Raw genomic sequence first — 15,416 nt, forward strand, 5'->3', positions numbered from 1 at the left:
ATGGAGCAGTAAACTACCTCTAAATTGCAGGCTAATTCTAAAATTGTGGAAAATCAATTGCAACCTTACCATGTAATTTTATGTATATTTATGTAAATATATATGTTATTTTAAATATAAAAGCAGTACATGCTCACAATAAATAATTCAAACTTGCAAGTCTTGAGCACCTCATTCCCTGCTGTGTTTATATTGACCTCTTGCTGACATTGTAATCTACTTATCTTTTATCCTAAATGTTAGGGTCTATCTCACTCTACCTATGGACTGAATATAAATTATTTAGATAATCACATTGATACTTGTTTGAATTCTAAACATATGAAATGGTATCTAACCACAAATCCAAAGATATCTGGTAATTGATAACATTGAAAATATGACTGAGTTATTCTGATCCCTAGAGCAGGGCTTTCATTATGGTACAAAATGTGCGGGGGGGGGGGGGGGGGAGGAGACTTGGAAACTGCTTTAAAGTTCACATTTTTATTTGATCTCTTGAATTTAAATTTATCTCCCTCAAAGACTGATGTATTTCCTTTCTGAACCTGTCTTTATTCTATTCAGACTGTTTGAAATTGTCTTCCTTTATGATTGTAGTTGAGTTAGAATGTCATTTTTATTGAGTTAATTTGACTTTATTTGTTGCAGGCTAAGAGATCCCAAAATCTAGTGGCTAATGCAAGAGAAAAGTGTATTGCTGTCTCGTACATAAATGTCCAGAGATGATGATCTCTGTCATTCTCTTTAAGAACCTCCCACCTCTGGGTCTAAAATGGCTACTCTGTGCCCTCCATCATATCTACATCCCAAGTAGTCAGAAGGAAAAAAAGAAAAGAAGAGAAAAGAAAAGAAAAGAAAAGAAAAGAAAAGAAAAGAAAAGAAAAGAAAAGAAAAGAAAAGAACTATGCATTACCCACTTCTTTAAGGGTGTAACCTGGAAGAGACACATATCACTTCTGTTGTCAAGAACTTAGTCATAAAGGAATACCTAGCCACAAGATTCAGTATAATCTGGGAAACAGAGGAATAGCTAGCTGCATGTGAATCTGGGAAATAGAGTCTTGAGCTAAAAAGCAGAGAGTGCCCAGCTATGACCCAGCAGTTTTAATATTGCAGAAAGAAGGACAAAATAAATATTGGTAGACAACTCATAATCTCTCCCACAGTAACCAGTTAATTATTCTTCAATTATATCCAGATCTTATCTCTTCCATTATTTTCAGTGGGTCACCAAGCCTAAGTATAAATGAAATAAACTGGAAAACAAAGTCTTTTGCCCTCAAATATGCTGTTCAAATGACAATCCAAGAAACTCCATGAGTGCTTCTAGAGTCAAGAATCTGAAGGGTATCCCCATACTTCAGTATCTCAATAGCATTGACCAATTTCTAATGATAAGTGACTATACTTTAGTGCTAAACAAAGGAATATAGATAAGAAGGTGAGGGAAAGTGTTTTTAAAAACTGTAAACAGACGTCTTCTTGAAAATAAAGTTTAGGGGTTGTTGCTTTTCCCAGTCTTCCCATAATAATAGTAATAGTAGTAGTAATTGTATTGGCAAGTATGTATAATATATAAGTGCCTTTTTTTCCTCACTTGTTATGTGTCAGGTCTTTCCTAAGTTGTTTGCCAAAACTATTTTTTTTTTGGATCCTCATAACAATCTTTTGAGACAAATAATTTGCCTCTTGAAAATGAAGCTGAAGGAAAGTGAGGTATAGCATCTTGCCCCAAGTTGCATGGCACGTTAAGTAGTAAAGCCAGAATTTTAATATCGGCAGTCTGACTACCTATATTACAGTAGGACATGCCCAAGAGATACTCTTTATGAATGCACTGTGATTTACATCTATATTCATTCATTTTATCCTCACAATGATCTCATGGTACTATATACAGATGGGGAAACAGAGGGTTAAAGGGATTAGATAATACTGCTTAAGTCCCACAGCTGTGAACGAATAGCGCCCAGGCAGTCTGATTCCTACCCTCCAAATTAATACAGAGCTGTGCTCACGGGGAGCGTCCTCATGCTGGGGAAGAGCATAAACTAATGTGACGTTATGTTCTTCCGATAACATTTCCATTCGGTCTCCTAATTCAGCCAGCGCTCCTGGAATATCGAGTTAAAACAACTTCCCAAGGGGGAACAGGTGGGTTTGGAAAAGTGCATTTGTTTTGTCTGATGACTCATCTGTGTCTTGTGTCTGGTAAAAATGAAGTTGTTTTGTCTCATTGTGGCCCTGGTTATATCCAGAGATATCTTGAGTTTGTCATCTTTGTCTGGCTATAAAAATAAAACCAGATGGCGTGCTACAGGTATGAGCACAAAAGTGAGTATAAGGTCTGAGAGGTCAAGTGAGTGATGGGAAGTTTCTTAGCAATACCATTGCAATGCCTTCTCTCTCTCTCTCTCTCTCTCTCTCTCTCTCTCTCTCTCTCTCTCTCTCCTCCCCCGCTTTCTCTCTCTCACACACACACTCCTAAAATACCCTGGAGACAGCTGTTTATGAGCAACTATAACCAAGCATTTCCAGGTACCCTCCAGCAACTTCAAGTTGCCCTCTTGACAGTTGTAAATTCCTCATAAAAGCTCCTGCCCTAACTATAGTGCTCTGTCCCTGCCTGTGCTTAGCCAGCCCTTCACTTATTCAACAAATATGTCTGGAATGGCTACTGTGAGCCAGGCACTGTTCTGGGCTCTTGAGCAATGTTAGTAAGCAAAACAGATCAATTTCCTACCATTCAGACGCTTACATCCTAGCAGGAGAAGGCAGAAAATAAACACAATGCATTATAAATGAGTAAATTACTTAGGTTGTTAAATTATTATTGTTGTTGTTGTTATTATTATTATTATTGTTATATTTTTAAAAAGAAGAAGAAATGTTGACCCAGGAAGAAGACTCAAGAGAGCTAAGGGGAAAACGAAAAGCTGTGGTTTGCAATATTAAATGGCATGGTTAAAAGAGGTCTCACTGAGGAGAAATTAGAGCAAAGACTTGAGGTTGGGAGATAATGAGCCAAATGGATAAACTAGGAAAGAACATTTGAGGCAGAAGAAAAAGCAAGAATAAAGGTCCCAGGCCAGAAGGTGTCAGAAGGGTTTGAGGAGCAGCAAGGAGGCCAGAGTGTGGAACAGGATGAGTGAGTGAGCGACTGAAGAGGAGCCGGAAATGGGTCAGCGAGATAGTAGCAGCCATAGCTTCTAGACCTTATAGGCCAAGACAAAGACTTTGGATGTTAATGTGAGTGCAGATGGAAAGTAAATTACACTTTCTCTTGAATTTAATTGATACAGATAGGCTATCTCTCCTTTTTAAAGAAAATATATAAAAACCTAAGAAATAACCTAATGGGAAGGACCAATGACCTATCCAACTCAATCTTCTACATCTAAAGTGTTTCCAGCTTGCTCAGTAGAAGAGCTCTGTGCTACATCCTAATCACTAACCTCCTCTAAAATCCATCAGACACCTATGTGGACATGCACACAATCCCATCTTAAGATATATGCTTTTAGTTTGCATAAACGCTTGTGAGAGATGATAGGTATAAGATAGGAGGGTCCATCCCTAAGGCTTATCATTTGGGTCTTCCTTTTATGTTGCAGTCACAACCATCATGCCAGCCTTATGCCCCATAACCCAAAACTTATATAAAATTAAAAAGCAAACTAACACAGGTTTCCCCCCCCCCAAAAAAAAATATATATAGTTTGAGGACTTAGGTGTCTTAGACATTAGGAACCTGGTTTAAAGTCAGAATGTTCTCTTTCTGCCCCAAATAAATAATTCCATGAAGTGATTTTTTTCCTCTGGTTTTCATTTTGTACTAATTACTATTTAGCCATTACTGAACTGAGATGGGCTAGGTGGCATAAAATTATTAAACATTCAAGGGGAAATTATTTATATTTATATTTATATTTATATTTATATTTATATTTATATTTATATTTATATGAAGAACAGTTTATTCACCTTGTAAGAGCACTGTATTTATTCAGAAAAAAAAAATGCTGATAAGCTATTGGGTGAAGGGTGAGACTCCAAGGGAATGCTTGAGTAACAAACGAAAGTTGATGAAATACCAGAGAATTAAGGGAGAAGGAATGAGAGGGTTGAGCAAAGCCATCCTTCGAGGGGAGAAAGAAGCCAGGGAGGCCGGGGATGAGGACAGAGAGAAGAAACACTGAAATGGGACAGCCACAAAGAGACGAAGAAGAGCAAGCATGTCCGCTGCAGATTCGTTTACATGGATTTCTGCATCCTGTGTTCTGTGGCCTTTCTCTGACCTCACAAAGGGACAGCTAACATGTAGGTTTTTAGCTTTCCTAAATTATTTAAACTTTTAAAAAGCAGCCCTGAGACAATACAGCCATGAAATCCAGAGGCAAACCATTCTCTCTTAGTAAATAGTGACAGTTGTTTCCCTTTGGGACTTTGAATGCTTTAAGGTGCCCTATAGTTATTATCCCCTCCCACTGGAGAAAGAAATGAACACTTACTATTAACCCTAGATTGCATGTGATGACATCGCCAAGGCAACAAGAAAGCAAATGGCTTTAAAAGGAAAGGGGAAAACGTTAACTATATTTAGGGCAAAGTGCTTCAACCTTGGCACTACTAACATTTTAGACAAGATAAAATCTTTGTCGCATGTAAGGGGGGAGCGAGGCCCTATCCTAGGCATTGTAGGATGCTTAGCAGCATTGCCGCTGATACTAAGTACCATGAAGATGCCAGTAGCACCTTCCCAGTCATGCCCATCTAAATGTCTCCAGAATTTGTGAAATGCGCAGTCACCCAGTTGAGGCTGGCTGTCATGGGTTGGCCCTGCTGTGCTATACATAGCTCTTGGCTCATGCTCACCCTCACAAACTGCCTAAAAACAATAAGGAGGTTGATATCGCTGTGCTTTTAAAGCTACCACAGAAGTGGGAATTAAAGTCAGCAGACATGAAAAATAAATTTCAGAATTCTGCTTTGATACAATCCAACCATAATGCTTTTGCAGTGACTATGAGGATATTTTGCATAAATCAACGAGACTACTTTATATAAATTAGTGTTTGTTGATGAGATCAAGACGTAACCCATATGAAAAAAAAAATGTTCTCAATTGCTGAGAAACTGGAAGGCTGAAGCTTTTATTTCCTTGGTCAAAAGGTGAGCCTATCCATTTCCCCTCTTCTTTAGATAAAATAAAGGCATTGTTTGAAAACACACCTACCCATTTAGCTCGAAAGTTAAGTCTTGTCTGGCTGTAATGTAAAAATAGCCATTCCTCTGTCTGCACATGAAAATAGCACTTCCCAACAAAAGCAATGTCTTAGAGCTGCAAAAGATGTTTACTTTCAAAAAAATAAAAAAAGCCTTTTCCTCTAGTGTTTATTTTAGAATCATGTGGGTGTTCTAGGAGAGGTAAGCAGGTATATAAGTCTCAGAGGCAAACTTACAAGAGCATGCTCCTTGCAGTCGTGGAGAAAGTTTTGTGATATTCACAACTTCCCACATGTTAGGTTGAGAATATATGCTGGTAGGATGCATAACCTCCCCTTTTGAAACATTGTAGATATATTGAAATAATAATGAAATATAACTGTCTAATCTCTGCAGAACACTTTATATTCATCCATCCATCCATCCATGCATTCATTCATTCATTCAGCAAATACTTATTGAAGACCCACCACGTACTTTGCAGGCCACACCCTCTCTCAGCTCTGCTGTTGTAGGGCAAAATCAGCTACAGTCAAAACATTATCAAATGGATATGGTTGTGTTCCAATAAAACTTTATTTGCACAAAGGGTCATAAATTGTCAAGTTCTGGAATAGGGTAAAAGGAATCAGAAGCTCAAGTATGTCATCAGTTTTAAATAAGATGATCAAAGTGAGTCTCATTGAGAAGGTAACATTCAATCAAATACTAGAAGTAGGTGAGCAACTTAACTTGCGGTTATACAGAGGAAGAGACTTCCAGGTAGAGGGAGCAGCGGGTGCTCCAGTCCTGTGGCAGCAATGTGCCTGCTGTGCCTTCAGGCTTAGGAAGTGGCTCAGTCCAGCTAAGAGAGAATGTGGGTAATCCTACTTGTAACCGCTTCAATTGGTATCTCCGATTCAGTTTTTCTTTCTTCCTTTCCCCGCCTTCTGTTAAATGAAACATGTTTTACCACACCAAGTAAAGGCTCAGAAATAGACCTTTTCCTGATTAGAAAAGGTAAGCACCATTGATATGTTTTGTTTTGTTCCCATTAAAGCTTTGGTTTACCTCTCTATCAAGAGCAGGGGCCATAGATGAAGGGAAGAACAGCTAACGACCCAGGTTTCCTCTACGGATCTTTAACCAACACGTTCTAATCCTCAGCAAAGTTGGCAGAATGGAGATTTATAATCAGAAAAGCAACTTTAAAATACTGCCTTTTTATTCACCTGGCTTTTTTGCTCCTGAAGTGAAGAGGCAGCTGGCGATACTGTTTTTACAGAACGGGAGGCTATTCGAAATGGCTATTTCGAAATTGTCAACAAATCTGACTTCTAAGAAGAATTCTCTGCCTCTGGACCCTGATGTGCTGCAGAGGAAGAATAACAGCCGCCCGCAGAGCAAAGCCGACCTGCGTTCTCCAGTGCGTGGGCTCACCCGGAGTGGTGTCCACCTGTGTCCATCTGTTCCACAAAAGTAGAGTTATTATGAAAGGATAACACAGACGAGAGATAGAGGGTAAAACAAAAGCCTGGGTGAGACTAGCTAGCAGAAACACATGTGCTAGTACAACCGCCAACACCTCGCCGTCCTCTCAGCCTTGCCCCAAACCTGCCCCACCTTCCCCTGCACTCCAGCACCCACCTCCCGCGCCCTCCCTACCCCTCCCACCCCCCCCACCCCCGAATTCTTCTGCCAGGTGCCAGAATGCACAACACTGCTGTCCCCTTCTGGTCAGGACTGCTAGTGCCCCACCCTGTCTCTCAGGTAACTCCTACTCATCCTTGGGTTCAAAGGGCACTTTTTCCAATTAAGTCCAGACCTGCTGTTTTGCACTCTCCTGGTACGAAGCTTCCTTTCTTCAATAGCACTTTTCAGTTTGTAGTTTACACGTTCATCTGAGTGACTAATGAATATCGATCTGTCTCTCCCACCGAAATGGAGGTTTCGTGAAGACAGTAATCCTCCCTTTGTGTGCCCCATCGTATCTCCAGCAGCACCTGACATGTGATGGCCACTCCATGAATATCAGTTGAATAACAAAAGCCTCCCAGCAGTCAAAGAAAAGAGATGAGCATGAAAAGTTAAAATATTTACAAAGTCGTAAGTAAAAGCAAACAGCTTTTCCTTCATTCTGAGTTTTGAGCAAAATTGGCTTCTCAAAAGCATAACACTGTGAATTTGTAGATGACATCCTTATATTGATATACTACTTTTCAAACAGCTGTTTTTTACACCATCCCTCAACAGAGGCCTATGACAAGATGCCAAATTGCCGTTCACTATAAACAATTCTAAATGGAGCAAAACAAGGTGATCAGAGAACTCAGTTTTCTCTGGATTCCGATGCAAAAGTAAAATAATGTTAGCAAAATTGAGGGAGAGGGACTGCATGTCCTCCAGACCCTCCTGCATAAATATTTCTTCCAGTCGGGTTTATGGTATGATTGGACAGCGGAGAGTTGAAGATTATATTCTCTGCGAACACATAAAGGGCAAACCCACATTCATGCTTTGACAATTAGCTGGAAGAAGGATGATTATTCAATTGACTTGTTCAGAGTAGAACATGCATTCAGCTGGAGAGAAAATGACTCATGGGTTCCATTCATTTGTGAAAGAAAGACCTTGTTTCACACTGCCCTCCTGTGGCCACTTTACAGTTTTCCGGCTTGCACACACAAACAGGCAACTGAGCAGATTTCGTCTTTCAAGTTGGGTAACCTGGGAATCATTTATTCCTTAGTTCTCTAGAAGGTGAGACCAATTTTTTTCTTTTTTCTTTTTTTTTCTTTTTTTTTTAGAAAACTGGCATGATATTTAACAGGGTGGGGCAGTAGCATTCCCTTAAAACAAGGGTCAATAGGTGTTGTATTAAATTTGCAATTATCACTGTGTAAAAAGCTCATCATTTGACCTAAAGCTGGTGGAAGATTTGATGCACACACATGAGAGGCCTGACCATCCCTTGCTCATTACCCCTCCTTAACTCGATTGGCCTTTTCTCAATCTGTGCCTTTCAACTAGCACACCAGTAGATCTGAAACTTTTGGAGAGTGTGGGAAGGAATGATCTGGTGGGTGAAGCAATCAACAGTCACAAAATGCTAATTTTACATATATTTATTGAGTTTAATTACCACTGAAGGAAAGCAAGGTCATATAAGAAATAATCTCAGTTTTAAAATACTATCTAATAGGGGAGCGGTAAGCTGTATATCTCTATTACAGGATGAAAGTGATAAATAGCCCCAAATTGAATTAATATGTTATTTCCCTATGATACAGGACAAAGCCAGAGATAGGATATGAAGGACGACAGATGATGTGCTGCTTTTTCTGAGTCAGTACATTCTAGTGCAGGACTAATATGCACATAGCACTTACTCAGTGTCAGGTGCTCTGAGCACTTCATAAAAAAATATGCTATTCACCTCAGACCCATTAGAGTGTGTGTGTGCGTTCTGTGCCATTGAGTCGGCTCAACTCCTGGTGACCCTATGAATGAGTGAGGTCCACAATAATGTTCCACCCTCAAAAGCCCTGCTCAGCTCCTGTAGCATCCATTAGAATGGTTATCATAAAAAAAAAATCCCAAAAATAATAAATGTTGGCAAGGATAAGGAGAAATTGAAACCCTTATGCACTGTTGCAGGGAATATATATGCTACAGCCTCTGTGGAAAACAATATAACTATTCCCAAAAACACTTAAAATAGAATTACCATATGGCCCAGCAATACCCTTCATGGGTATATACCCAAGAGAATTGAAAACAGGGTCTCAAAGAAACATTTGTACATCATGTTCATAGCAATTACTTACAATAGCTAAAATGTAGAAGCAATACTATGTCTATTGACAGATGCTACCTGTCACTGTGAATAAGCTAAATGTGGTATATGCGTACAATGGGACGTTATTCAGCCTTAAAAAGGAAAGGAATTCTGATGCATGCTACAACATGGATGACATTGTGCTAAGTAAAATAAGCCAGTCACAAAAAGATGAATACTGTATGGTTGCACTCATATGAGATGCTTAGAGTAGTCAAAATCATAGGGACAGAAATAGAAACCTTGTTGCCAGCTTTGAGGGGAGGGAGGAAATGGGGGTTATTGTCTAATGAGTACAGAGTTCCAGTTTTACAAGATGGAGAGTTATGGTGCTAGGTAGTGCTTGCTGATGGTTGCACACTGTCATGAATGTATTTTTTATTTATATATTTAATGTATTTGTATACTTAATATCACTGAACTGTACACTTAAAATGCGTCTGGTGGTACACTTCATCTTATATGTATTTTACTACAATAAAAAATCTTTTTTAAAATAAGCTATTGAAACCAAGATCTAATGCTAATACCTAGCCTGATTTCAGTTTCAGCCTCTCCCAGGAACGTCATCTTAAGTGGTTAATCTGGAATGTTCTCATCTGCATCAGTGAGATAATCTGCCTAATAGATCCTATTGTCCCCCAAATGAGGTGACCTCTCCAGAAACAATCCTTTTTTAAGTTTTTTACTTCCTTGTCTCACCTTTAAACACCTTTCCTTTTCTGTAGCTCCTTGAAGCTCCTTTCTACTTGCTCAGTGGAATGCTGCCCAATTCATAAATTGGTCAATAAAGCCAATTACATTTTAACATTTAAAAATATATACTAATTATATGCCTAACCCATGGAAACAGACAATAGTGTGGTGAAGGCCCGGGGTAGGGCAGGAACTGGATGGAAGGGGTCAATGGGAGACATCTGTAATACTCTCAACAATAAAGATAAATTATATATATACACTAGAGGCCCAGTGCATGAAATTCATGCACTGGGGGGGGGGAGGGGTCCCCTAGCCCACGCTGCACCCTCTCCAATCCAGACATCACTCTCACAATCCTGGACCACTGGCTCCTAATGGCTCACCTGCCTGCCTACCTGGTCACCCCTAACTGCCCCCCCTGCCGGCCTGGTTGCCCCCAACTCCCCCCCCCACTGGCCTGGTTGCCCCCAACTGCCCCCGTCTGCCAGCCTGGTCGCCCCTCACGGCCCCCCTGCCAACGTGGTTGCCCCACGCAGCCTGCTGTTCAGTTGTTTGGTTGTCCCTCACTAACCCCCCTGCCGGCCTGGTCGTAGGCAGCCATCTTTGTGAGGGCGTGAGGGTTAATTTTAATTTGCATATTACCTCTTTATTATATAGGAGATCTCTCTCTCTCTCTCTCTCTCTCTCTCTATATATATATATATATATATATATATATATATATATATAGAGAGAGAGAGAGAGAGAGAGAGAGAGAGAGAGAGATACTATTGACATCCAGAGAAAGAATAACTTCTTATCAGAGGTAGCCGAGAAGGCTTCTTGGAAAGGACACATCTATGTTGGACCTTGAAAAATTGATAGGAATTAAGGATGAAGGTTACAGGCAGAAGGAACTACCAAGCAAAAGCATCAAGGCAGGAAATTACAAAGCAAGGAAAGAGTGAAGGGAAGATAATGCCCACAGGGGCACGTGGCTTGAATGCCTGGCCCGTGAGTTTAGAATTGACTTGGTAGGCAGTGAGAAGCTATTGCAAGCATGTGCACGAGATATTTGTCCTGCTATTTTTGCTGAATCTCAACTATTAACACACAACATGAGAAGTGCTAACAAGATGAAAAAATTGTAATCATTACAATATTGCATTTCCTCAGAAAAGCAACTATAATGTTTTCAAAAAGTTATTCCAACTGGTTCCTTCATAAACTTTTTGGAGTAATGAATACTATTATAAGTATTTTATAGAATTCAATAGGGAAACATTTATGACTAAGTTTCTCCACCCACAGTAATTGATTACACCACAGTAATCTGCACATTTTTATGTGTGAGTTGTGTTTCAGTCAATTGGTGAGGCTCATTAGTCAAGGGGACAAAATTGGTTCTTGGGAGGGGTGAAAAATCCTATTATTTTTAAAATATATATGTGCTACAATTATAGATATAGTACATAAATGGATATACAGTATATCTGTGGTATTACAACTTCATGGAGTGGGGGGAGGGTGGAGACAGGAAAAAAAATATTCAAAAAACCCCTTGGGAAAGTGATAACGAAAGAAATTTTTGAGAAATACTAGAGAGAACAGACATGGCACAAATTGTTCACATTGTCTCCATTTGAGTGGCCAGCCCATTAATGCCAGTGAAAACTCCGACCAGTCCTAGCCTGGTTCTCCTACCGTTTGCTACAGCTAGAGCTTCAGCATAGTATCACCAGCTCTCACCTGTACATCCAAATCACACGAAATCTCTATAACAGCTCAGGTCTGTTTCACAACTGAAATATTTACAAAAATACAAATGCTGTTGCTCAAAACCTAGAAGAAAGCACAGCCACTGGAACAAATCTCCGGAGTAGGATTGCTTCATCACACAAACAGTCCTTCTTAGTCTAAAACATCTTGCTCTGGGAACTTAACACGGGAGCCAGAAAAACATCAGACAGATTTGGAGTGGGGCAGCTTTTGGCTAGCAACTGCAAAGTGACCTCACCCGTGAGAAGGCCTGAATATAAACTCCAGTCTTGGTAAACGAGACACATCCTGCAGGTCAAATGCACAGAAATATGAAGTGATCCAGCTGCAGCTCCCTTGGACGAGAGATCGGCACACCAGGCGATCTGATGGATTGGGCTCAAAGTCTCTCCCAAGGTAAGGTCGGAACAAGAGAGCGGCTACACAGTTCGCATTGCTAGTGTGTAGTCCACCCCTGTTTTCCCAAACTCAATGAGAGTTCTGTCAAAAGACAGGGACATAGGACTCCAGGGATTGATGTGAGCAGCTGCTGTGTTTACAGAGCTTGACTAAAAGGATGTGTTTCATCCCTCTGCATGAACGTCATCATCCCTCACAGAGTATATGTGAAAAGAGGAGGCGTTCTAATGTCTATTACAGAAGGCTCCATGACAATCTCCAGCAACATTCGGCTTCCACATTGATGGCCTTCATCATCATCATCATCATCATCATCATCATCATCATTCATTAAACCCTAGTCCAGTCACAGTTGGACAAAGCACCTCTTTTCCTCAGAATGACCCTATGAAGTAGGTATTACTATCATCCTCATTTCACAGATAAGACATGGAGACACAGAGAGGTTAGGTAATTTGCCTAAGGTCACACAGCTAGAAAGTCTCAGAGCTGGGAATTGTTCTCTGAATCATCAATTCTCTATCATACTTCTTCCAGAGAAAAGAAGGATTTTGGACATGGGCTTTATCTTCCAAGGGTTTGATTGGTGTGATTTAGATTGCCAGGTAGTAGAATTTATTTCTGGTAGTATTCAATGGCATCAGTGATTAGCATGATCCTATTAGGCCTGCTGAATATACTTTGTTAGTCTGGCACCTGATAGGGAGGTAAGCACAGAAGATTGGAGGTACAAGAAAATGGCAGACATTGATCTTCAACTCCTATTGTCCTTCAATTTAGAATTTATCAATTCTGAATTAAAGTGATATATATATATATATATATATATATATATATATATATATATATATATATATATATATATAAGCTGGGTTCAAACTGACTAGGTTCAAACTGACTCCACAGACCAAAGGTAAGAATTATTACAAATAGCAGTTGGTTTTGGGGGGTTTGTTATTGTTGTTTTTGGTGTGGTGTGTTGTTGTGTGTTTTTTGCTTGTTTTCTTGAGTTTTGAGTTTTGCACATGTCAATATTGAAGAACAAATATCACAGATCATTTGTCACTGTCTCACAAAATGTCTTTACTTAATTGCACTTCAGCCCTTTTCCATTACGTATCCACCAAGGGATGCTATAGGAAACATCTAAAAGAAACATGATATTGCAAGAATGCTGTAAGGGTACCATTTGCTTTTTTACCTAGTGTCTTGCATATATTTTCTGAAATTTTTTACATTATGAATTCTACCACTAATCATATTTACCTCATTCCTTTGGTCAACTAGAAATTTAGAGTCAAATCTGCAACTTAACCTTGTAGTGGGTTGAAATGTGTCCCTCAGAAAGGTATGTTCAAGCTTCAAAACCCTGGTACCTGTGAATGGAACCTTATTTGGAAATAGGGTCTTTGCAGATGTAATTAAGATAAAGTCATACTGGATGAGGATGGGCCATAGATCCAAATACTGGTGTCCTTCTAGGAAAATAGAACAGAGAGATTCAGAGGTGACACATGCGGGAAGAAAGCCATGTGAAGACAGAGGTAGAGATTAGAATGATACAGCTACAAACCAAGGAATGCCAGAGATTGTTGGAAGCCACCAGAAGCCAGGAAGAGGTAAGGAAGGATTATTCCCTAAAGCATTCTTAAGGAGCCTGTGCCTGCTGATTTCAGATTCCTAGCCCCTAGCACTTTGAAAAAAATAAATTCCTATTGTTTTAAGCCATTCAACTTTTGGTTATTTGTTCTGGCAACTGTTAGGAACTAATAGAAGTTTTTGTACTGATAAATGGCACTGCTATACCAAATTCCCAAAAATGTGGAAGTGACTTTGGAATTAGATAATGGGTAGTGGTTGGAAGAATTTTGAGGCATATGATAGAAAAAGTCTAGATTTCCTTAAAGAGGTTGTTGATAGAAATGTGAACATTAAAGGAGATTCTGGTGAGGGCTTAGAAAGTGCTATGAACCAATGTTCGCGAGAGTAAGACCACCAACTCCAATTAGGTCTTAAGCAGCAAGTGAGGATTTATTGAAAGCTGGCCAGCGGCTGCCGTAGGTGTGTTCTCCTACGACAGCCCCAACCCTGGTTCCATGCCAGCCTTTTATTCCCAAAAACCATACAACGGTTGGCTAAACACACACAAAGTTACCTGGGATACATTAATCAACACTGCCCCGTTACCAAGGTACTCATTAATCAACTTGCCCAGTTGCTCTAGCTACTAATATCAACTTGCCCCATTTCTCTAGCTACTAATATCAACTTGCCCCATTTCTCTAGCTACTAATATCAACTTGCCCCGTTGCCCCAACTACTAATATAAACTTGCCCCGTACCCTAGGCTACCCTCGACCACAGTTGGTTCCATTTCCCCAGTACAAGAGGGGCTTAACTGTAACAAAAGAATTGAGAACCACAGAGAAATCTTCTATCTTAGAGAATGCATATATTATCATGAACGAAATGTTGGTAGAAATATAAATGTTAAAGGTAAAATACTGGTGAGGTCTCAGAGGGAATGATGAACATGTTACTGGACACTAGAGAAAAGGCAACCCTTGTTATAAATCAGCGGGAACTTTGCTAATTATCTTCTACTGTTGGGTGGAAAGCAAAACTTGTAAGTGATGAACCTGAATATTGAGCTAAGGAGATTTCCAACATATGGGAGGCAGAGCCTGTTTTTCCTTGCTGTTTCTAGTAAAATGTGAGAGGGAAGAGATAAGTGGAGGAAGAAGCTACTTAGCAAAAATGAACCAGAACTTAATGATTTTGAAAATTCTCAGCCTTCAGATAGTGAAAGAACATCAAGGGTATAGCTGGACAACCTTCTGCTACCAAGGCTTGTGAATGTGACCCATGGATCTGGTCAACCTTCTCAGAAGAAGCCAGAAATACAGATGGACTTATCTAGAAAGAGCCCTCTTTTCTGATGGCTTGGACCCCTATAGAGTGCACAGGAGACCAACAATTTCTTGAGAATGTTATACCAGCAGGGAGAAGGACAGAATGAAATAAAGGCTGTCAGACTTCCAACATTTATTATGGCTACAAACATGTGTTATTCTTCAAGGAAAAGGAAGAATGATTCCTGTTATGGTCTGAATTGTGTTCCCCCAAAATTCGTATCTTAAAGTCCTAATCCCCGGTATCTCAGAAATTGTCGATATTTGGAGATAGGACCTTTAAATTAGGTCAACAAATATGACTGATGTCCTTAGAAGAGCTTAGGCTACAGGCACACACAGAATAAAGCCCATGTGAAAAATTCTGTTATCTAAGTTACCAGTGAGTGGTATTTTGTTATAGTAGCCCTAGCAAACTAGCCCATGGTGTAAGCAAGGAGGAGGGTCCTTCCTATAGGTGTTATGAACTAAATTGTGTGTCCCCCACCATCCCAAAATCCTATATGTTGAAACCTTAACCCCCAATGTTGCTGAATTTGGAGATAGAGCCTTTAAAGAGTTAATTAAGATTACATTAGGTCATAAGTTGGAGCTCTAATCTA

The 15,416-nt window shown here is 39.8% G+C and overlaps 1 protein-coding gene across 1 annotated transcript in view; it reads left to right on the forward strand.

Annotated features, from left to right (window-relative positions):
* Positions 1-11,748: 11,748 nt before the first annotated feature.
* Positions 11,749-15,416, forward strand: part of SPARCL1 (SPARC like 1) — a 59,638-nt gene continuing 55,970 nt past the window's right edge. Inside the window, exon 1 of the mRNA XM_059665839.1 lies at positions 11,749-11,899. Within this exon, the coding sequence (XP_059521822.1) occupies positions 11,872-11,899 (28 nt within the window). The 5' untranslated portion in view covers positions 11,749-11,871. The remainder of the gene's footprint in view (positions 11,900-15,416) is intronic.

Source organism: Myotis daubentonii, chromosome 1, assembly GCF_963259705.1.
Source record: "Myotis daubentonii chromosome 1, mMyoDau2.1, whole genome shotgun sequence".
Taxonomy (NCBI): Eukaryota; Metazoa; Chordata; class Mammalia; order Chiroptera; family Vespertilionidae; genus Myotis; species Myotis daubentonii.